Here is a 16,989-nt window from a genome sequence, read left to right as displayed (position 1 = left end):
CTCCCTATCTTGTTCTGGTGGCAGGAGGCCCCATCACCTGTGTTCCTGCAGAGCTTGATTTGACAGAGATGGAGGGGCTGTGGCCCTGGCCCTGGGGCTCTCTTGCTGCCCTTTCAAGTCTTAGACAGACAGACACATGGATTCAGAAGCCACAGCTTTATTAGGGGAGGAGGGGAGGCCTGGCCCTTGTAGTTGGGAGCCTCGCATGCATACATATCAAGGGATGACAGGTCACTTCTTCCCAAAGCGCTGAGGGGCAGCCAGACTCCAGAAGGGGGAGCTGAGTCCCTCCCGGGCTCGGGGACTCAGCTGTTCGCTGCTCCAAGAGCCCCGGGCGTTTCTGCCAAACCTTGGGAGAAATCCATCTTCAACTGTAGGTCCTTTCAGCCCCTCCCTCCTCCAGCCCCCACCCACCTGTTTGGCTCAGGCCTGGACCTTGTCTCTCTCAGACTCACCTCTGGGGCTGGAACAGAAAGGCTGGGCTCCGGCCAGGTCTCTGCATGGCCTGGAGCAGGGAGCGCAAGAGTGACCCGGGGGTTTGGACCTCCTGCAGTGGGTAGGCTCCGCTGTCTTCCTCCTGTGGTACAGGGGCATTGGGGAGGGAAGATGAGCAAAGGCCTTGGACATTTTAGGTCACATGGGGAAAGGAGAGACTCAGAGGCACGTTGTAGGAGGCTGAGGACCCACTGAAGACCCTGGCAGCCAGAGTATTTGAACTGAGAGCACAAGTCTCAAGCTGAGATAGAAAAATGGTGACAGTGGGGGAGCAGGGGGACGTGTCTAGGTGACACAGTCTGTTAAGTGCCCCACTCTTGATTTTGGCTCAGGTCGTGATCTCAGGATGGTGGGATCAAGCCTCCCATCGGGCTCTGCATCTTTTGGAGCCTGCTGGAGATTCTCTCCCTGCCCTCTGCCCCTCTTCTCACTCACCTTCTCGCCAAATAAAATCTTTTTAAAAATAAAAAGAAAGAAAAATTGTGACATGGGGCTAGGGCAGTAACTTACCATGAAGATCTGGTTTTCACCTCCGTCATCTGGTCCTCCAGCACAGCCTCCGTCTGTTAGTAGCAGCACCATCAGCAGCACTGCGGCCCGCCTGGGCTCCATGCTGCCATCTGCCTTCTTGGAGCCATACCCGCTTCTTATACCTGCAGTGGCCTGGCCCCCCACCCCACGGCAGCCTGAGGGGCAATCTAGAGCAGGCAAGGGAAATGCACTGCTCCATCAGGAGCCGCCTGGGAGCCCCTCCCATGGCACCTCTGGGACTTCTTGCTCCCAGCCTCCGGCCCCCAGCCCCTAAGGCTGGAGTTATAGACTTTATTAGATGCATAAATTCTGTCTCCAAAGCTCAAGAAGCATCATTAATTGCAGATGCTTTGTCAGAGCCAGGCCCTAGGGGGCCTTCAAGAACCCCTAATTCCTCAACAGTTTCCAGAGTTCCAATCGATCACCTCCTCGCTTTGCTAACTTGAGACTAAAAGCATAAAGGAAGTCTTGTCAAGAAGGTCTAGGCACTATGTCTTAGAACAGAGGAAAGGAGGGAAGAGTCAGGGTTAGAGTGAGCCAGGTGACCCAGCCTGGTCCCTCTTGTGACTATGGCTGCTGCTGGGGTCATCCAGCCCCTTCATCCCCTTGCCTATGTGCCCTTTGGGGGGATAAAAATGGAGGCACTCCTCTGACATTTGCCTGTGGATAGTAAAGTGGGATACAGGAGACTAAAAGGTTTCAGAGCCCACAGAAAGTGGGGATTACTCCCCATCAATGGTCACAAGCCCCATGCTCATGGGGGAGCCCCACTCAGGCTCTGCCTCACCTGGGCGTCTGCCACCATCCTTCACAGCTGAAGCACTCTGCTGCCACCCTGTGGCCACAGCTTGACACTGTCAGGGCCGGCCATTTCCTGTCTGCTCTCTGAGGGGTGAGGCTACGTAGATGGAGGTTCCTACCGCCCTGACTCTAAGGGATCCCCGAAAGGCAGGGGCAGGATACTAGGGTTGGTATTTGGTTTTGTTCACCTCCTTCTAGTCACCTGGCTCCGACCTGTGAGGGCAGGTGACAAGAATCCTGCCTTTTTAGGAAAAAAATCGTTTTTCCTCAGGAGTCCTTTAAAGTTATCTGGTTCACTTTTCCTTCTGACCTTAGAATCCCTTCCTGAGCATCACTGCCTGGCCTCCCGACCCCAGTGTGGCTCTCCAGCCTATCTATGCTGGAGAGGAGCCATGGTGCCAAGAGCCTGTGCATCAGTCTTGGGCAAGCAAGCTCTCTAAACTGCAGTTTCTTCACCTAAAACATGGCAACATTGAAAGGAACTACTTTCTAGGGTGAGCATTATTTGAGATAATTCTTGTAATCCACCCAGCACAGGATCTGGCACAGAGCAAGTGTCCTCAAAAGTGTTAGCAGTGCTGCCCCTGCATACACGAGTTCCAGTGAACTTGGCGTCTCCTGAGACCGTGATCAAGCAGGTTTACCCGAGAACCAAGCTGGCTTCCATGAAGTTACAGAACACTGCACATCTTTCATATGTGCAAGCCTTCCATGTATCTAAAGACAGATGTCCCTCTTCCACTCTTCAGTCTTAAGGGCATCTAGAAACCAATTCTTAATTTTGAGGAGGTAGAATAGAGCAGGTTCATCTGGATGTTTTAGATAATTTGGCCTAAGCTAGGGTTAACCCTTCTGTATGCTTTGTCCCCCAGCTGGTCCCAAGCACAGAACCTGGCGGTCCTCATCACTACATCCTGGCATTTCACTGCTTCTTAAAAGGGATGATCCAGTCCATGGGTTTTTCTGTGGGAAATGGATCCTATGCCACATCAAGATCCTTCTCTGTACTTTCCTGACAGCAGTCCAGAGGAGCAGGGCTGTGAGGGGTGTGGGCCTCGGGACTGCAGAGTGGCTCTGGGCTTGGAGTAGTTTCCACCCCAGCTCCTACACTTTACTATGTGCCTTGGCAAATGTCTTAACCGAAACCTCAGTTCATCTTAAATGAGTCAACTACTCCTGTTATCAAGAGGTTGTTGCAAAAAGTGAATGACTTACTGAATACGAAGTGTCTCGTGTTCCATCTAGCATAGAGCAGCTAATAAATGTTCACAACCCTGACTCTCCTAGTATCTCTGATCATCAATTACAAGTGGACCTGAGCTGAGGCTCAATTCAGCAAGGGTCCGGTCTAGCTAACTTCCTATGTCTAGGAGGGAGGGGACTGCTCTCTCCCGTGGCAGACATAGGCACACCTTGGAGATACTGCTGCCAGATCACCACAATAAAGCAAGTAACGCACTGGGAGTCAAATGAATTTTTTTGTTTCCCAGTGCATATAAAAGTTATGTTTACACTACACCGTAGCCTATTAAGTGTGCAATACCATTATATCTGAAAAACAAAATAAAACAATGTGTATGCCTTAATTTAAAAATTTGCTTAGGGGTGCCTGTGTGGCTCAGTCTTCGTTAATTAAGCATCTGCCTTTGGCTCAGATCATGATTCGGGTGTACTGCAATGGAGTCCCACCCGCATCTGGCTCCCTGCTCAGTGGGGAGTCTGCTGCTTCCTCTATCCCTCCCGCCACGCCACCTGTGCTCTCTCTCACTTGCGCTCGAATAAAATCTTAAAATAAAATATTGCTTAAATATGACTGTTATTTAAAAAATTTTTTTTCAAGTAAGCTCTGCACCGAACGTGGAGTTTGAACTCAGGCTGAATTCAAGAGTCAAGACCCTGAGATTGAGAGTCCCACACTTTACCGACTGAGCCAGCCAGGCACCCTGTAAGTCGGTCTTTCACTGGTGGAGGGTCTGGCCTTGATGTTGCTCACTGCTAGACTGGTGGTTGCTGAAGGGTGGGGTGGCTGTGGCAATTTCTTTAAAGTGACAATGAAGTTTGCTACATTGATTGGCTCTTCCTTTCACAAACGAGTTCTCTGTAGTGTGTGATAGATACTGTTTAGACAGTTTTTCCCCATAGAATTTTCAAAACGGAGCCAAACCTCTCACACTCAGCTGCTGCTTTATCAGGTAAGTTTCTGTAATATTCTAATTTAAAAAAAATTTTTTTTTAAAGATTTTAAGTCATCTCTATACCCAGTGTGGGGCTGGAACTCCCAACTATGAGATCAAGAGTCGTGTGCTCTCCTGACTGAGCCAGCCAGGCACCCCTGTAATATTCTAAGTCCTTTGTCATTCCTACAGTCTTCACATTCCTTCTCAAGAAACCACTTTCTTTGCTCATCCACAAAAAGCAACTCAATTGTTTAACTTTTATCATGAGATGGCAGAAATTCAGTCAGTCCCACCTTCAGGTTCTACTTCTAAATCTAGTTCTCTTGCTATTTCCACAACTATAGTTACTTCCTCCACTAAAGTCTTGTACCTTTAATTTGTAAAAACAAAGAACAAAACCCCAAAACCAACCAACCACACACACAAACATACAGTGTCTTCAAAGTGTGATAAAGTGAAGTGCAAGGAAACAAAAAGGCCTGTAGGGGCAATGGCTTAATTCTTCTACAACTTCGGTCTCCTTTCAAAATGTCTCCATCTTGGCTTTGGTATTTGGCTCTCAGCAACTTACTTTCTTGCCCTTCTCCGTAACCCCATGTGCTCCTGACCACAACACAGGGAAGATCACCACTACCTTTCCAGTCTGGAGACACAGTCTCCCTGCTTGTGTCAATTATTCCAAACACCAACCACAAACAGCTCTCGTATCACTCCTCTTCTACTGGGAAATCCTCAGAAGCACCTGCTACCTCCTGGCCAAGTTTTTTAGCCTGGCTCACTCTTCTCACTTGTGCTAATTATCTAGGGATACACAGATTGCCCTATCTCTCACCATAGTTCCTGACCACTACTTGTTCTCCTTGTGACTTTTACCCGTTTCCAAACAAGCTCCATCCCTCATTTACAGAACAAGCTCTTCCCCACATCCACAGAACCGATAGAATCTTTGGAAAGCTTCCCTTTCTATGTGTGCGCTCCCCCAGTCATGTCAAAACTTCCTGAGAGTAGGGTTTGTTTTTATTTTTATTGTTGGGAAGGAGGGGACAAAACACTAAAAGGGAAGAGGCCGCTTGCCTTCACACACACTACCTTCCCCTATCCACATAAAGCCCATGAGTTTAGCCGTGAGGCTCCCATGATGCCAAGGACCCTGTCCCCAGGGTAGTGCACAGATCTGACCCCTGGTCTCAGTACCTTCTTTCGGGTTCTATAATTTATATGAACCACCTACCTTCTTTAGGCTGTGTCTTCCCTGCATAAAAAAGAGGGATAAGAATCCCTGCTCCTTCTGTCCTCAGATATAGGAGAGCAAGGAAGAGCATAAACATGAAAGCCCGATGAATTCCCAGCAAGAGTGGCCAACGGGACTCGAATATGAGAGTACTGAAGCATTAGACAGAACAGTGATTCTCTCGATAGTTTAATGTTATATTTGCAGCATAAATAAGGCACAATATATGTCAGGGCGAGGGGGAGCGGGAGAAGGCATAGAGGGGGTGGGGATAACTGCTGGGTGGAAAGGGGGATAGGAGAGGGGAGGGGGAGGGAGAATAGAGTGAAGCCTCTGCCTCAGCCAGTCCCAGGAGATTGTGAGAGCCCGCTCACAGGGATCATGCTGAGTTGGGTGGCAGGGAAAGGGGACAAGACAGTTTTGTAACAAAATAGCCTGTAGCACTACATCCTCCCACATGTCAAAGTCCACCACTGGGGACTGGGGGAGACCCAGACCCAGAGTCGAGCTCCTTGGTGAGATGGAGAGGTGCTGCTACATGTCAAAGATATACAGATGAAGAGAGCTATAACCATAGATACGCATGGCTTGCTTTCAACAGATACTATGTCCGGAGGCGGCAGCCTCCACTGTTGGGGCTGGAGGCTCATCTCCCTGCCGGAAAGGGGTGTGTAGATGTGCGTGTGTGCGTGCGTGTGTGTGTGTTTGTGTGTACAGGACAGCTAGAGCTCCAGCTGGTCCTTCCTGTAACAAAGAATGTGGAGTGACCAGTCTGCAAGCGAATATGGGACAATTCTTGTCCAGACCAAGGCAGGACAGGTTTGAGGAGGAAGTAGAAGGAAGACAAACCTAGATTCTGAGATGAATGACGTGGTTGTTGTTCTAATGGGGGTGGAGAGAGGGACGGGAGGAAATGGAAAAATGTGTTAGTGCTAAGGCAGAGGATGGTACTTAAAATATCCTGACACCCTACAAGGATGTCCCAACTTGCCTCTAAGGCAATGGTTCTCACACATTAGGGTGCACTAGAATCACGGAGAGTGCATGTTAGCGTCCAGCCTGAGTTCCCAATTCAATAGGTCTGTGGTGGGGCCCAAATGTGGTGTCTAACAAGCTCCCAGATGCTGGTGCTGCTGATGCTCCTCGTCCTGGATTATATCCTGAAAACTACCACCCAAGGGAAAGTCAATAAAACTAGTGCTCATAGCCATTTCTTACAGCTAAAATTGCACTCGCCAGTAGCTAGTGGTGGTGAGATACCAGCCCGCCATTAAAAAAATAAAATCAACCCTAGCAGCTACAGCACAAACCTGCATCTACAGAGGACATAGCTGCCTTCACCTGCCCTACTCTCCCTAGCCTCTTCTCAATCTGGGATAGCATTTTGCCCCAAAGAGCGACAAATGACCTGCTAACAGAGGGTGGGAATGGTGGCTAGCAGCTGATGCTCATTCCTGCTGGGTTACCACTCAGGGGGCTTGGGTGGGGATTTATGTCTCTGTGTGCATACATGTGTGCAAACACGAACAGAGAGAAATCAGTTCCATACTATGAGTGGGATGTTTAGGGTTGTGGGAGGCTGAAGTAGGATGGGAGCTCTTCTAATCTGCCTTAGGATCCTCACCTGTCCTGTTCCTCCCTCTGCCCCTGTCAAACAAAAGTCTAAAGAAAGCAGAAAGAGCATATCAACAAAGGCATACGTGATATAACTAGGAGGACTGGATTCTAAATGGACTGGTTATGAAATTAAAGGAAAAAAAAGGAATACATTTCCTTCCTGTGTATACAATGTACAATATTAATGAAAAATAATGATTTGGGGGTGGGAAAGAAGTCATGAGAAAAAGGGGGAGGTTTTGGGGAAAGGGTGGTCTCAGGGCTAGCACCTTTAAAGGAGCCTCTCAGTGTGCAGCAGGGGAGCCTCAGAAACCACAGGAGGAATATTTTGGTAACTGCTTGGTGGTTCAGGCTATAGACAGGGCATGGTTATGGCTAAGTACCCTGTCGACCAGGATGGGTGGTGCCAGAGGGCAGTGAATCAGGATAGAAGCCAAGTATAATAGAACAGGCACAGGGAAGGCAACAAGGTGAATGAGGTTCAGTGAGGACATCTCCTTGTTTACCACTACCAGGAGTGTATGGTCTAGTGCTTAGGGCCAAGGAGAGGAGTGGAGGCTGAAAGAAGCCAGATTTGGGGTGTACAACCAACAGGGAAAGAGTAAGTAAGGGAGGGCCTATTTTTCTAGCTCTCTCTAGCTGTTGAGGGAAGCTTTCCCAGACTTTTCAACTCTGAGCAAGCTGAAAGGGCAAAAGTCTGCAGAGCAGACTACCTGGTCTAGTACATTTCTCTATGGCCTTGGTTATCTACCAGCTGTGTCTCTGGGGTGAGGTGGGAGGCCTGAGCCTTGTGTTCACTCAGAAGAGTCCCAAGGCATCCATACTCCCAGCTCCTTTCAGAAAGTGTCTTTCCGTAGGCCCCTAGAAAAGCCATGGTCATTAGGAAGGGCTAAGTGACATCCTCCATGTTTGGTTCTGGTCCAGATGAGTCAGGAGGGCAAAGGGCAGGGAGACTGGCCACAAGGCTGGCATCAATGACAAGATAAGTGACATTCCCCTTAACTATGACAGAGTTGCAGGATAAGCAACTGCTCTGTCTTCTTAGTGAGGCCACGGACCAACTAAAGAGCTATCTGGGGGGTTCTGTCCTGCCCCTCCCCTTCCTACTGCTTTACTACTAAGGTTCTGGCAAAGCCCCTTATTTAGGTTCCCAGTAACTTCCTACCAATGAAAATGAAATAAGGACTCAAGAGAATGAGACATGGGGACTAAGAAACTAAATATGACCCTCTAAATAAATTAGCTTTCCTACACAGGGACAGACAGCTAGGACTCAAACTTCCTCCAAGGCCAAGCAGTAAGGCAGGGCATGTGTGCAGTGACAAACGGATTCTTCACTTGAAAAACACTTGACTAAAGGGGGAAGAAAAATAGTCATGGGTCTTACAAAGGCTCCTTGGGAGCCATAAACTCAGTCAACCTTTAGGGCAAGGCTCCTGGTAGGAAATCAAGAAAATAAAAAATGAAACACAACTAAAGCAGAAGAAAGTCCCAGGGTGCAGCCGTCTAAAGGAAAAGTCCTGAGTACAAGTTATGGCTGTGAACTGTTAAAGGCAAATGGAGTCCCCGGAGGTGGTAGCTGGCGTCCTGACCATCTGCCGTGCCATTTGCTAGACTGAGTCACCTCAGGGGCTGTTCCTGTTGGGTCCTGGGGCGGATGGGTAGAGGATGAGAAAACCATGTTTTCTCTCCTTTCTCTTCACCAGGTGTGTCTTGTTCAGCACCGGCTCTGAAAAGCAGGAGGGAAAATGAAAAACAGACACAACAGAATATGTCCTCTGACTGCCTCACCAGTGTTATCACTCTGAGAAGATGGGAACCTGGTAGCTTAGAATGTTTCCACATTTCCTGATGACAGCCAATTTTGGAAGACAGACTAAGAAAGGAAGCTGGCAGTTATTCTGTATGCAAATTTAAGATGGAGGTAGGAGAGAGGGAGAAAAGGACATTCTTGGCTTGGCCAGATGGCAAAAGGTGGCTCTGGGACAACTGGAAGAGATTCATACTGACAGGCTATTAAAGCTGACCTATCTATCCACAGGCCTCTGGCTTTGGACTGCTTCCTATGGCCCTGGTAGAAATTGCATAGTTCAGAGCCAAAGGAAGATGAGAAGTCTTAACGGGGAAGAAAGAGGGACAAGAGGGATGAATTTCTCCCCTTGTAACCTAACTCCTTACAGTAAGAATGGCTGAGAGCAATAGTCACCAACTTCCCAGGCACACCAGATCTCCACAGAGCAGGGCTCTTCTGCTGAGATCAGTACAGCACCTCCTCTCTCCTGCCTCTTCCCAGCCTACCTTACCCTCAAGAAAGCCCACTCAGGACCCCGGGGACACATTGAACCTAGGGATCAGAAAGCAGAGGAGAGCTGAAGAAATATTACAGGAGCAGAGAGACCTAGCAGCTAGCCTAGGAGCCTGGTGAACGGGAGAAGGGAGATCCAGGGTGAGGGACACTTGTGAATAGAAGAGCGTAGCTTGGAAAAGACGACCTCGGGGTGGGGCTGGGAGATGGGAGAAGGAAGGGAGTGCAAGAGTGCCCCACACAACAGCTCCAGAGGGCTGTGCCTAAAGAGAGACTGAGGCAGTGACCCAGGCAGGGGAACAAAGAGGGAGAGACAGGAGCAGATGGACAACCGAAAGGAGTTATATATGCTTTGGCCAGTAAACTCTTGTAAGACATTAAGAATCAATCCACTAACCTGATAGAATGAGCTTCGAACTCTCCTGTTCCTGCTTGCCCTAATGGTCACTGCAGGAGGGTGGACTGTGGAAGTGGGGGGATCAGCCAGTCACACCCGGGGCACTTTCCCTTTTCACTAACGAGAAGAGCTAATAAGGCCACAAGATGATCTTTCCAAGGCTTGGCAGGAGGTGGAAAAGGCCCCAGCAGTAGGCTGAGAAAACTCAAAAGACACAAAACGGGGTACCCAAACAGATCTGGAAATAGCTAAAAAACGACTAGAATTCTTGCAGCTTTGTTTCTTTCTGCTTTGTTTTGTTGTTGTTTTTTGTTTGTTTTGTTTCTGGGGTTTTTTTGGTGGCAGGTAGGGAGAAGGACTAAATTTTATGGAAGAGCTGAAAAATACTGCTAATTCATACATCAAGGGTAATTTTACATTCACCATAAGTGAATGTTTGAACTAGACTTCAGGAAGAGGGTAAAGGGATAAAATAAGCAGCTAATGGGAGACAAAATCCTGAGCCCACTGGGTGGCTGGGGCGGGCTAGGGGGTGACCTGCCATCAACACTGGCCTCCCTCTACCTAGCAGAAGTGGCGTGCTGCTAAGGATCAGGAAGGTAATAGCCATGGCTTAGTGGGAAGAGAGGGAACCGAGAAACCCAAAACCTAGAAGTGCAAGGGTTAGTGTTGAGAGAGACAGGTACACATGCACAGGCAGGGGTGGTTGTTCGGACCATCTGGAAAGGCCTTTGGCTGTGGGTACATTAGAAACTGCCCCCTTAGGGGATAATCTATGTGGCTCTGGGGCTGGGAGGTTCCTAGTACAGGTGTCAATGTACATGACCATGTGGCTGAAAAGCCCCACATCTGTCCGTTACTCACAACACACAATCTTCCCCCCATATTGCCATGTCCAAGGCAGATGGGAGGCGATAAGATGACATCTCTCTTGGCTCTTGGGCGGGCGAGCTCTGGCTGGGGACCTCTCCACCAGGGGAGGCATCATCTGCCCGCAGACTGGGACTGTGGGGTCATGATCACATGCGATTTTATCGGCATGCTCAGTTCTGTCCTTTGGCTGGCCATCTGAGTGAGGACCGAGGTGGCTACAGCTTCAGCCGCAGAGCGAACGCTGAGGCCATTGCTAGGGGCTGTTGCTGAGCTGTGTTGAATCACAGGGGCCGGAGAACCCGTTGGTTCTGAGCTTTCCTTGGGGCTTTCTGCCAGGAAGGAAGACAAAGAGCAGACAGCAAGTAGTTAGAATGGGGAAACGAGCAGGATCACCTTGTGCCATAATTCTAAAGGAGTCCCAAGCAAAGGAAGCCCATCATTCTGGGGGGCAACCTTCCCAGAATCTTAGCTTCTAAGCCACAAAGTGGCTAGGAAATGGGAAGTTCTACGAAGGGACGCAAGAACTAGGTCCAAATTAATTTATCTATCTCACTAGAGTAACCCCCCAGCATGTTAATTACACTGTCTGGCTTCTATGTCTTTGTGTGGTTCATCACCCCTACTGGAACACTCTTCCTTTTATTCATGCCCTTCAGTCTTGAAAGGTGATTTAAAATAGACCCCCCCCCCCTTTTTTTAAGCTATCCTCTTTGATTAACTCCCACAGGAATTTAATCATTCCATTTTTTAAAAAAAGATTTTATTTACTTATTTGACAGAGAGAGAAAGCACAAGTAGGCAGAGGCAGGCAGAGAGAGGGGGAAGCAAGCTCCCTGCCAAGCAGGGAGCCCAATGTGGGGCTTGATCCCAGGACCCTGGGATCATGACCTGAGCCAAAGGCAGAAGCTTAACACACTGAGCCACCCAGACGCCCCTCCATTATTTTTTTATGTTTCTTTAGCATGCACTTGCCCCACAGGTAAGCCTGATAAATATCAAGCTACACTCAGGTGTGGTTATGAACGACCCACCAGTCGTTGGCCAAGTCCAGTTACTACGACAAACTACAAACACACCTGCTGGATCCTCCTGTCAATCAGCTAGGCATTAATGACTGAAAACATTTATTACAGGCTATGCCACCTCACCTAAAGTCATGATAACATCTTACTCACAACCACAAATATCTGAGCTGCACGCAGAGGCAACTCCATGTGGCTCTGCAGTCAGATTTTATGAAACATCACAGCCTCCACAGCTGCTTCAACAGAGATGTGTGGAATAAATAAGGGCCAACGACCAATAGTTGTATTTTTTATTCTCTCCTGGTGAATGTCTGGGTCCCCTTTCAGGATTCAGATATAAATAACCTCCTCTGTGAAGCCTTCTTTGTTGCGCTCATGACATTCGCTATCTTGTGGCCGGTCCTTTCAGAGTGCACTCATTTATTCGTTGTCTGATTGAGCATCTTGCATGTGCCAGCACTGTGGTATGTGCTGACTGAAACAGGAGCCCTGTCTTCAGGAAGCTCCCACTCCAGGGGCTCACTGACTGGGCTAGCTGTGCTTACCTTATTCACAGGCTGACACGAGCATCTCCTCAGAACTCTGAGCCTCTCAGAGGTACAGTGTGTCACTGGCCTGCGTCAAATACCTACCACAGTGTCTACACCACACAGCAGGAACCAGATATATCTTTGCTGTAACAAACAAGTACTTTAATGGATTCCTGCCCCTCAAAAGTTCTTGAAGGGACTGGGCAGAAAACTTACTGTATACAGACTTCATACTGATGAATACTCAGTCCTTGCCTTCTTTACCCCATCAAAAGGATCTGAAATGCTGATCACTAAACTTCTGGAAACACCTCCTTTTCCTGGTTTCCAGAATGCCACACTCACGACTCACCTTATCTTCCTCCTGCCTTCTGGGAGGCTCATTCTGCCTCATTTGTAGGTTTCTTCTCCTTTCTCTGACCTCTAAATGTTGGAGTACCCCAGAGCTTGATCCTGCAACTACCTCTCTCTTTCTGGCTGTGCTCTTTCAATCTGGTTTTGTAGCTTTAAAAACGAACTACATGCTGCTGACTCCCAAAGCCGTACCTGCAGCCTACCCTCTGAACCGCAGGACCACACAACCAGCCTCCACTTGACACCCACACCTGCAAGCCCAGCTTGTCCAACTCTGGGCTGAAGCTACACCTCCTCATCCACTTGCTTCTACACTTTCCTCTACTTCCACAAATGGCAACTCCACTCTTGCAGTTGCTCAGGCCAAAAACTTGGGTGCAGCTTTTGATTCTTTTCTCGTCTATTCTACTCCGTCTGGCCCGTCATCAGGCCCCGTCACTCTAACTTCAAAATACACCCTGAATTCAGTCCCTTCTCAGCACTTTCTCTACCACCCTCCTGGCCCAAAGCTCCACCACCGCTTGCTCGTGTAACTGCCACAGACTCTTACACAGACTGCCTGCTCCTGCCGGGGCAGCTCTGCACTCTCTAACAGAGTGGTTTTGTTCAAACCTAAGTCAGATCAGTCATGTCACTTCTATTCTAAAAACCCTCAAATGGTTCTCCCCCAACCCCCTACGTCGAGTAAAAGCCAAGGTCCTCACAAGGACCAATGAGGCCCTATATGAAAATATTCCCGTTAGCTCCCCTACTTCATCTCCAACTACTCTCCATCCCCGGTTTTCTCCAATCCAGCCACACTAGCCCCCTTGATGTTCCCGGAATGTGCCACATGCACTCCCACTTTGGGCCTCTGCATTTGCTCTTCTGCCCTTTAGCAGTACGTTTTCACCCATATAAATGCACAGCCAGCTCCCTCCCTTCCTTAAAGTCTTTATTCAAAAGTTACCTCATCTAGAATTTCAACCCTGCTGCCGACATTTCATATTCCTCTTTCCTGTTTTTTCTTCCAAGCCTTTACTCTTATCTAATAGACCATATATTGTACCTATTTATCTTGCTTATTGTCCGTCTCACCTACTAAAATATAAGCCCCTCAAGGGCAGGGATTTTAATCAAATCTATTTGGTTTCCTATTATATCCTCAGCATATAAAACAGTGCCTGCACAGAAGAGGCTCAATCAGTATCTGCTTAATGAATGAATGTATCCTGAAGTACATATTAAAATTAAAATTTAAATAGAGATGTTTAAAATGAGTGATGTGGTTACTCTTTTTCTATGGGAACGCATCTCTGAAATGATAAAGACAGCTAGTGGAAAAATAATTCAATACATCAAAATTTGACAGCCAAAATCTCTAGGAATTTATTAAATTTGTACAGGAAAATGAATTATTAGCATTCACTGTCCACAAGCAAATTATTCACAGTAATTTTAATTTCAGGACTGTGCCTGTCCCGAGCATGACTCTATGACCATCTCTTTCTAGCACTATTTTATGTGTGCACACAGGTTACAAACTAAAACTACCATTGGTCCATCACTGGAAAGATAAAATATACCCCCAGAGCACAAGGCTTAACAAATGCCAATGTATCATCTGTTGTTTATACTCTCTTGAGGCCAAGATAGTGTCTTTGGAATAAGAAAGACCTAGATGGAAATCTTGGCTCTGCTATTTCACCAACTGTGTAACTTCAGGTACATGACTCTTCTGTGGTTTGCTTGTGTATAAATGGAGGCGATATCTATTTCATGAGAGAACAGAGCAGATGGTAGAGTGCCTAACACAACACAGGCACCTGATAAATATTGCCATCCTTTATCTCGAACTATGATAGATAATTAGGATAACTCTATATGGTTCTGGAAACAAAATTATTTTTTAGGACTGGCTGGTCCAGAAAGGCTGCTTCACCCATCAGTGTGGATCCCTCCAGAACATTCAGAATGGTATTATCAAACTATAAATAGTTGAGACACTGGGTACATGCAGTTTATTGACTGACTAACCTTGCTTAGGTTGTGAGCCACTTACCCAAATAGCCTTGGGTCTTTTTCTGTAGTGCAGTAACCGGGCAGTCTTTGTGAGCTAACAGTAGCTGTTTCAACTGAGCCACCTCATTCCGTAGCAACGTGACTTCGTTCTGAAGAGGGAGGGAAGAAAACAAATCAAGAAAATGCACACTCCTACCTATGATCTCTGTCTGTCAAATAAATAAATAAAATCTTAAAAAAAAAGAAAAAAGAAAAAAGAAAATGCACACTCTACCTACTAACAACTACCTACTCATGTTGTACCCCCATGGCTGTCCCCACGGTGAGGACAGAATGCTGTCTGGATTTTTTCCCCTGAATCTGGGAGACTCCTCATCCCGTAAGGCTTCAGACAGCTCAGGACCAGTCATGAGTTCAGTGACCGGAGCTGCTTATAATGAAAAGTGGGGATTCATAATGGACACATTATTCCTACTTAGGATAAACATAATCATACCAGAATTAATAATGCATATGTCCTCTAAGAAAGCCTACTTCCAGGAATCTGTTTAACAAAACTACCTACTCAAGTGCACACAATGTTAACTATAGCATTGCTGTTCTGGCAAAAAATTAGAAACATTGTAAATATCCGTATCTTATAATATAACCACACTACAGAACATACTACCATAGAGCTATTAAATAAATGAAGATCCTCTAGACACATGGCCAGGTCTCCAGAGATATTATCAACCCAGTTACATGTTAGAACAAATACACAGTCCCTCCCTGACTATCCCACAAAAAGTGTAAGTGAAAAAAATAGTTAGAAATACATATTATGTCTGGTAGGTACACACCAAACTCATCAGGAAAAAATCAGACTGGGAAAGATATACTGAAGAGGAACTTTGGTTTTGTTCTATACACTTGTGTGTGCATGTAGGTATACATATGTTATATACATAAATATATTCATACACCTTTGCAATGAAATCTTAGTAAGTAATCAAAAGAAGGAAAAATAATATTCAAGAAAATATCTGGATTATAATTCTTCTATTTGTGCTTGTGTGGTTTCCCTTCTTTCATTAAGCTGCATTATCTGGGGCAAATACATTTTCCTTTGGGTGCTTCATGACCCCAGCTGGATTTGACTAATTCCCAAAAGAGTACCCATTGCCTCCATCTAAATGGGTCTGTGGGTGATTCAGACTCTAGCAAAGGTTTAGGAATAGATGGTGAGTCTTTTTCAACCCCTGGGGAAGAGATTTCAACCCCTGGGGAAGAGTCTCTTTCGGCATTCTTCCTGGCACAGCTTCTGGAACTGTCCTAATTTAAAGAATCATCGTCTTCTTTTATACTGTTTCACTTTTTTCTGATTCCATCTCACTTCCCAGATTCCTCAATCCCAATAATCACCCAGGACCCACTCACACTCAGCTGAATGTTCTGAGAAGTGAGCTCCTCCGCCTTCTTCTCAAGGGAGGACACCCAGAGCTTCCGCTTTTGACGGCAGCGGGAGGCTGCAGCCCGGTTGCGCTCCAGGAACCGCTGCCGCCTTTCATCAGGATCTTCATCCACTGTGCGTCGCCGCCGCCCTCCCGTACTAGGAGTGGGCTGGGCTGGTGAGACCTGGGGCCCAGGAAGAGGAGTTACTTGAAGGGAACGTAAACCCTTTCCAAATTCAACCTGATGTCAGGTAGAGATCTGGCAGAGGGCGTATCAGTCTCCGTAACCACAGCAAGTCTCATCACCATGTCCCTGAGTTTCTCTTCTCTCTGCCTCCCCCTTTCCTTCCAGACTTCTCAGCCCCATACTTAGACCACAGCTCAGGTGAAAACTGACTATTTCTGAGACAGACAGATAAGATGAGGCGAGAATCACTTTTTGTTTCATAACAATAGGGAATCTTGTAGGTGGGGAAACTATAATGAGGGGTGGGTGCCTGGGGAATTTTTAGGGAGACTGGAATAAAGATACTTGATTTGGACAAGCAATATATACAAACAACAAGTTTCAGAAGAGGAGAAAAGACTTTACTATGGGTGAGATACTAGCTATCATGGAGAGATATGAATTAGTACGTTCTTATTTACAGTCAGTTATTAATCATCCTCAGCAACCACCCTTCCCCCTTGTTTGTTCTGTTTGTTCTTAAACAAAAACCCATTTTGAATCCCTTTACATACTGGAGATCTAGGACTGCCTTTTGTCTTGAAACTTTAAGCTGATGTCCTCTGTCACTAAAGTACTTCTGGATCGTCTTCCCTTTCTATTAGCTGGTATGTGTTCAGAAAAGATAGACCAACTTTCTAATAACCGGCAAAATTAAAATGTAGGAAGGTCAGCCCTCTGTATAAAAGAAACTGTATAATGTAAAACAATGCCAAAAATAAATTCTTCCGGGACCTGCTGCTATTAGAGCACATCTGTATTAGTAGTTCCCAAGGGACAGAGCTCACATCAGTTGCATGAGACTAAGCGTGAGCTTATAAAAAACAGAATCTTATTCCACTTCAGGCCCTACTAATTCATGTTCCCCATTAATATAGATAATCAAGAAATAATTTTATTTATTTACACTAATATTATCTCTCCCAAAAGAAAAAATGGCAAAGAAATTTAAAACTCAATTTAATGAGCTGGAGGCCTTGGGTCACTGCTTCG

The 16,989-nt window shown here is 46.8% G+C and overlaps 1 protein-coding gene across 15 annotated transcripts in view; it reads right to left on the bottom strand.

The window, feature by feature from the left end:
• Positions 1-141: 141 nt before the first annotated feature.
• The window catches only part of LOC131838687 (cyclic AMP-dependent transcription factor ATF-7), a 94,715-nt gene continuing 77,867 nt past the window's right edge, over positions 142-16,989 (bottom strand). For 12 of the 15 annotated variants that reach the window (XM_059185154.1, XM_059185156.1, XM_059185161.1 and 9 more), the window contains 4 exons: positions 15,757-15,954; positions 14,378-14,486; positions 456-577; positions 142-349 (listed from right to left, as the gene is read on the bottom strand). In XM_059185154.1, the coding sequence (XP_059041137.1) occupies positions 161-349; positions 456-577; positions 14,378-14,486; positions 15,757-15,954 (618 nt within the window). In that variant the 3' untranslated portion in view covers positions 142-160. Of the gene's footprint in view, positions 350-455; positions 578-5,407; positions 10,757-14,377; positions 14,487-15,756; positions 15,955-16,989 lie in introns of those variants that run through there. The other 3 variants (XM_059185153.1, XM_059185160.1, XM_059185163.1) reach the window with 1 other exon arrangement.

Source organism: Mustela lutreola, chromosome 8 (genome assembly GCF_030435805.1).
Source record: "Mustela lutreola isolate mMusLut2 chromosome 8, mMusLut2.pri, whole genome shotgun sequence".
NCBI classification, from domain to species: Eukaryota; Metazoa; Chordata; class Mammalia; order Carnivora; family Mustelidae; genus Mustela; species Mustela lutreola.
Note: the sequence above shows the minus strand (reverse complement) of the source record. Positions and strands in the feature narration are given on the sequence as shown.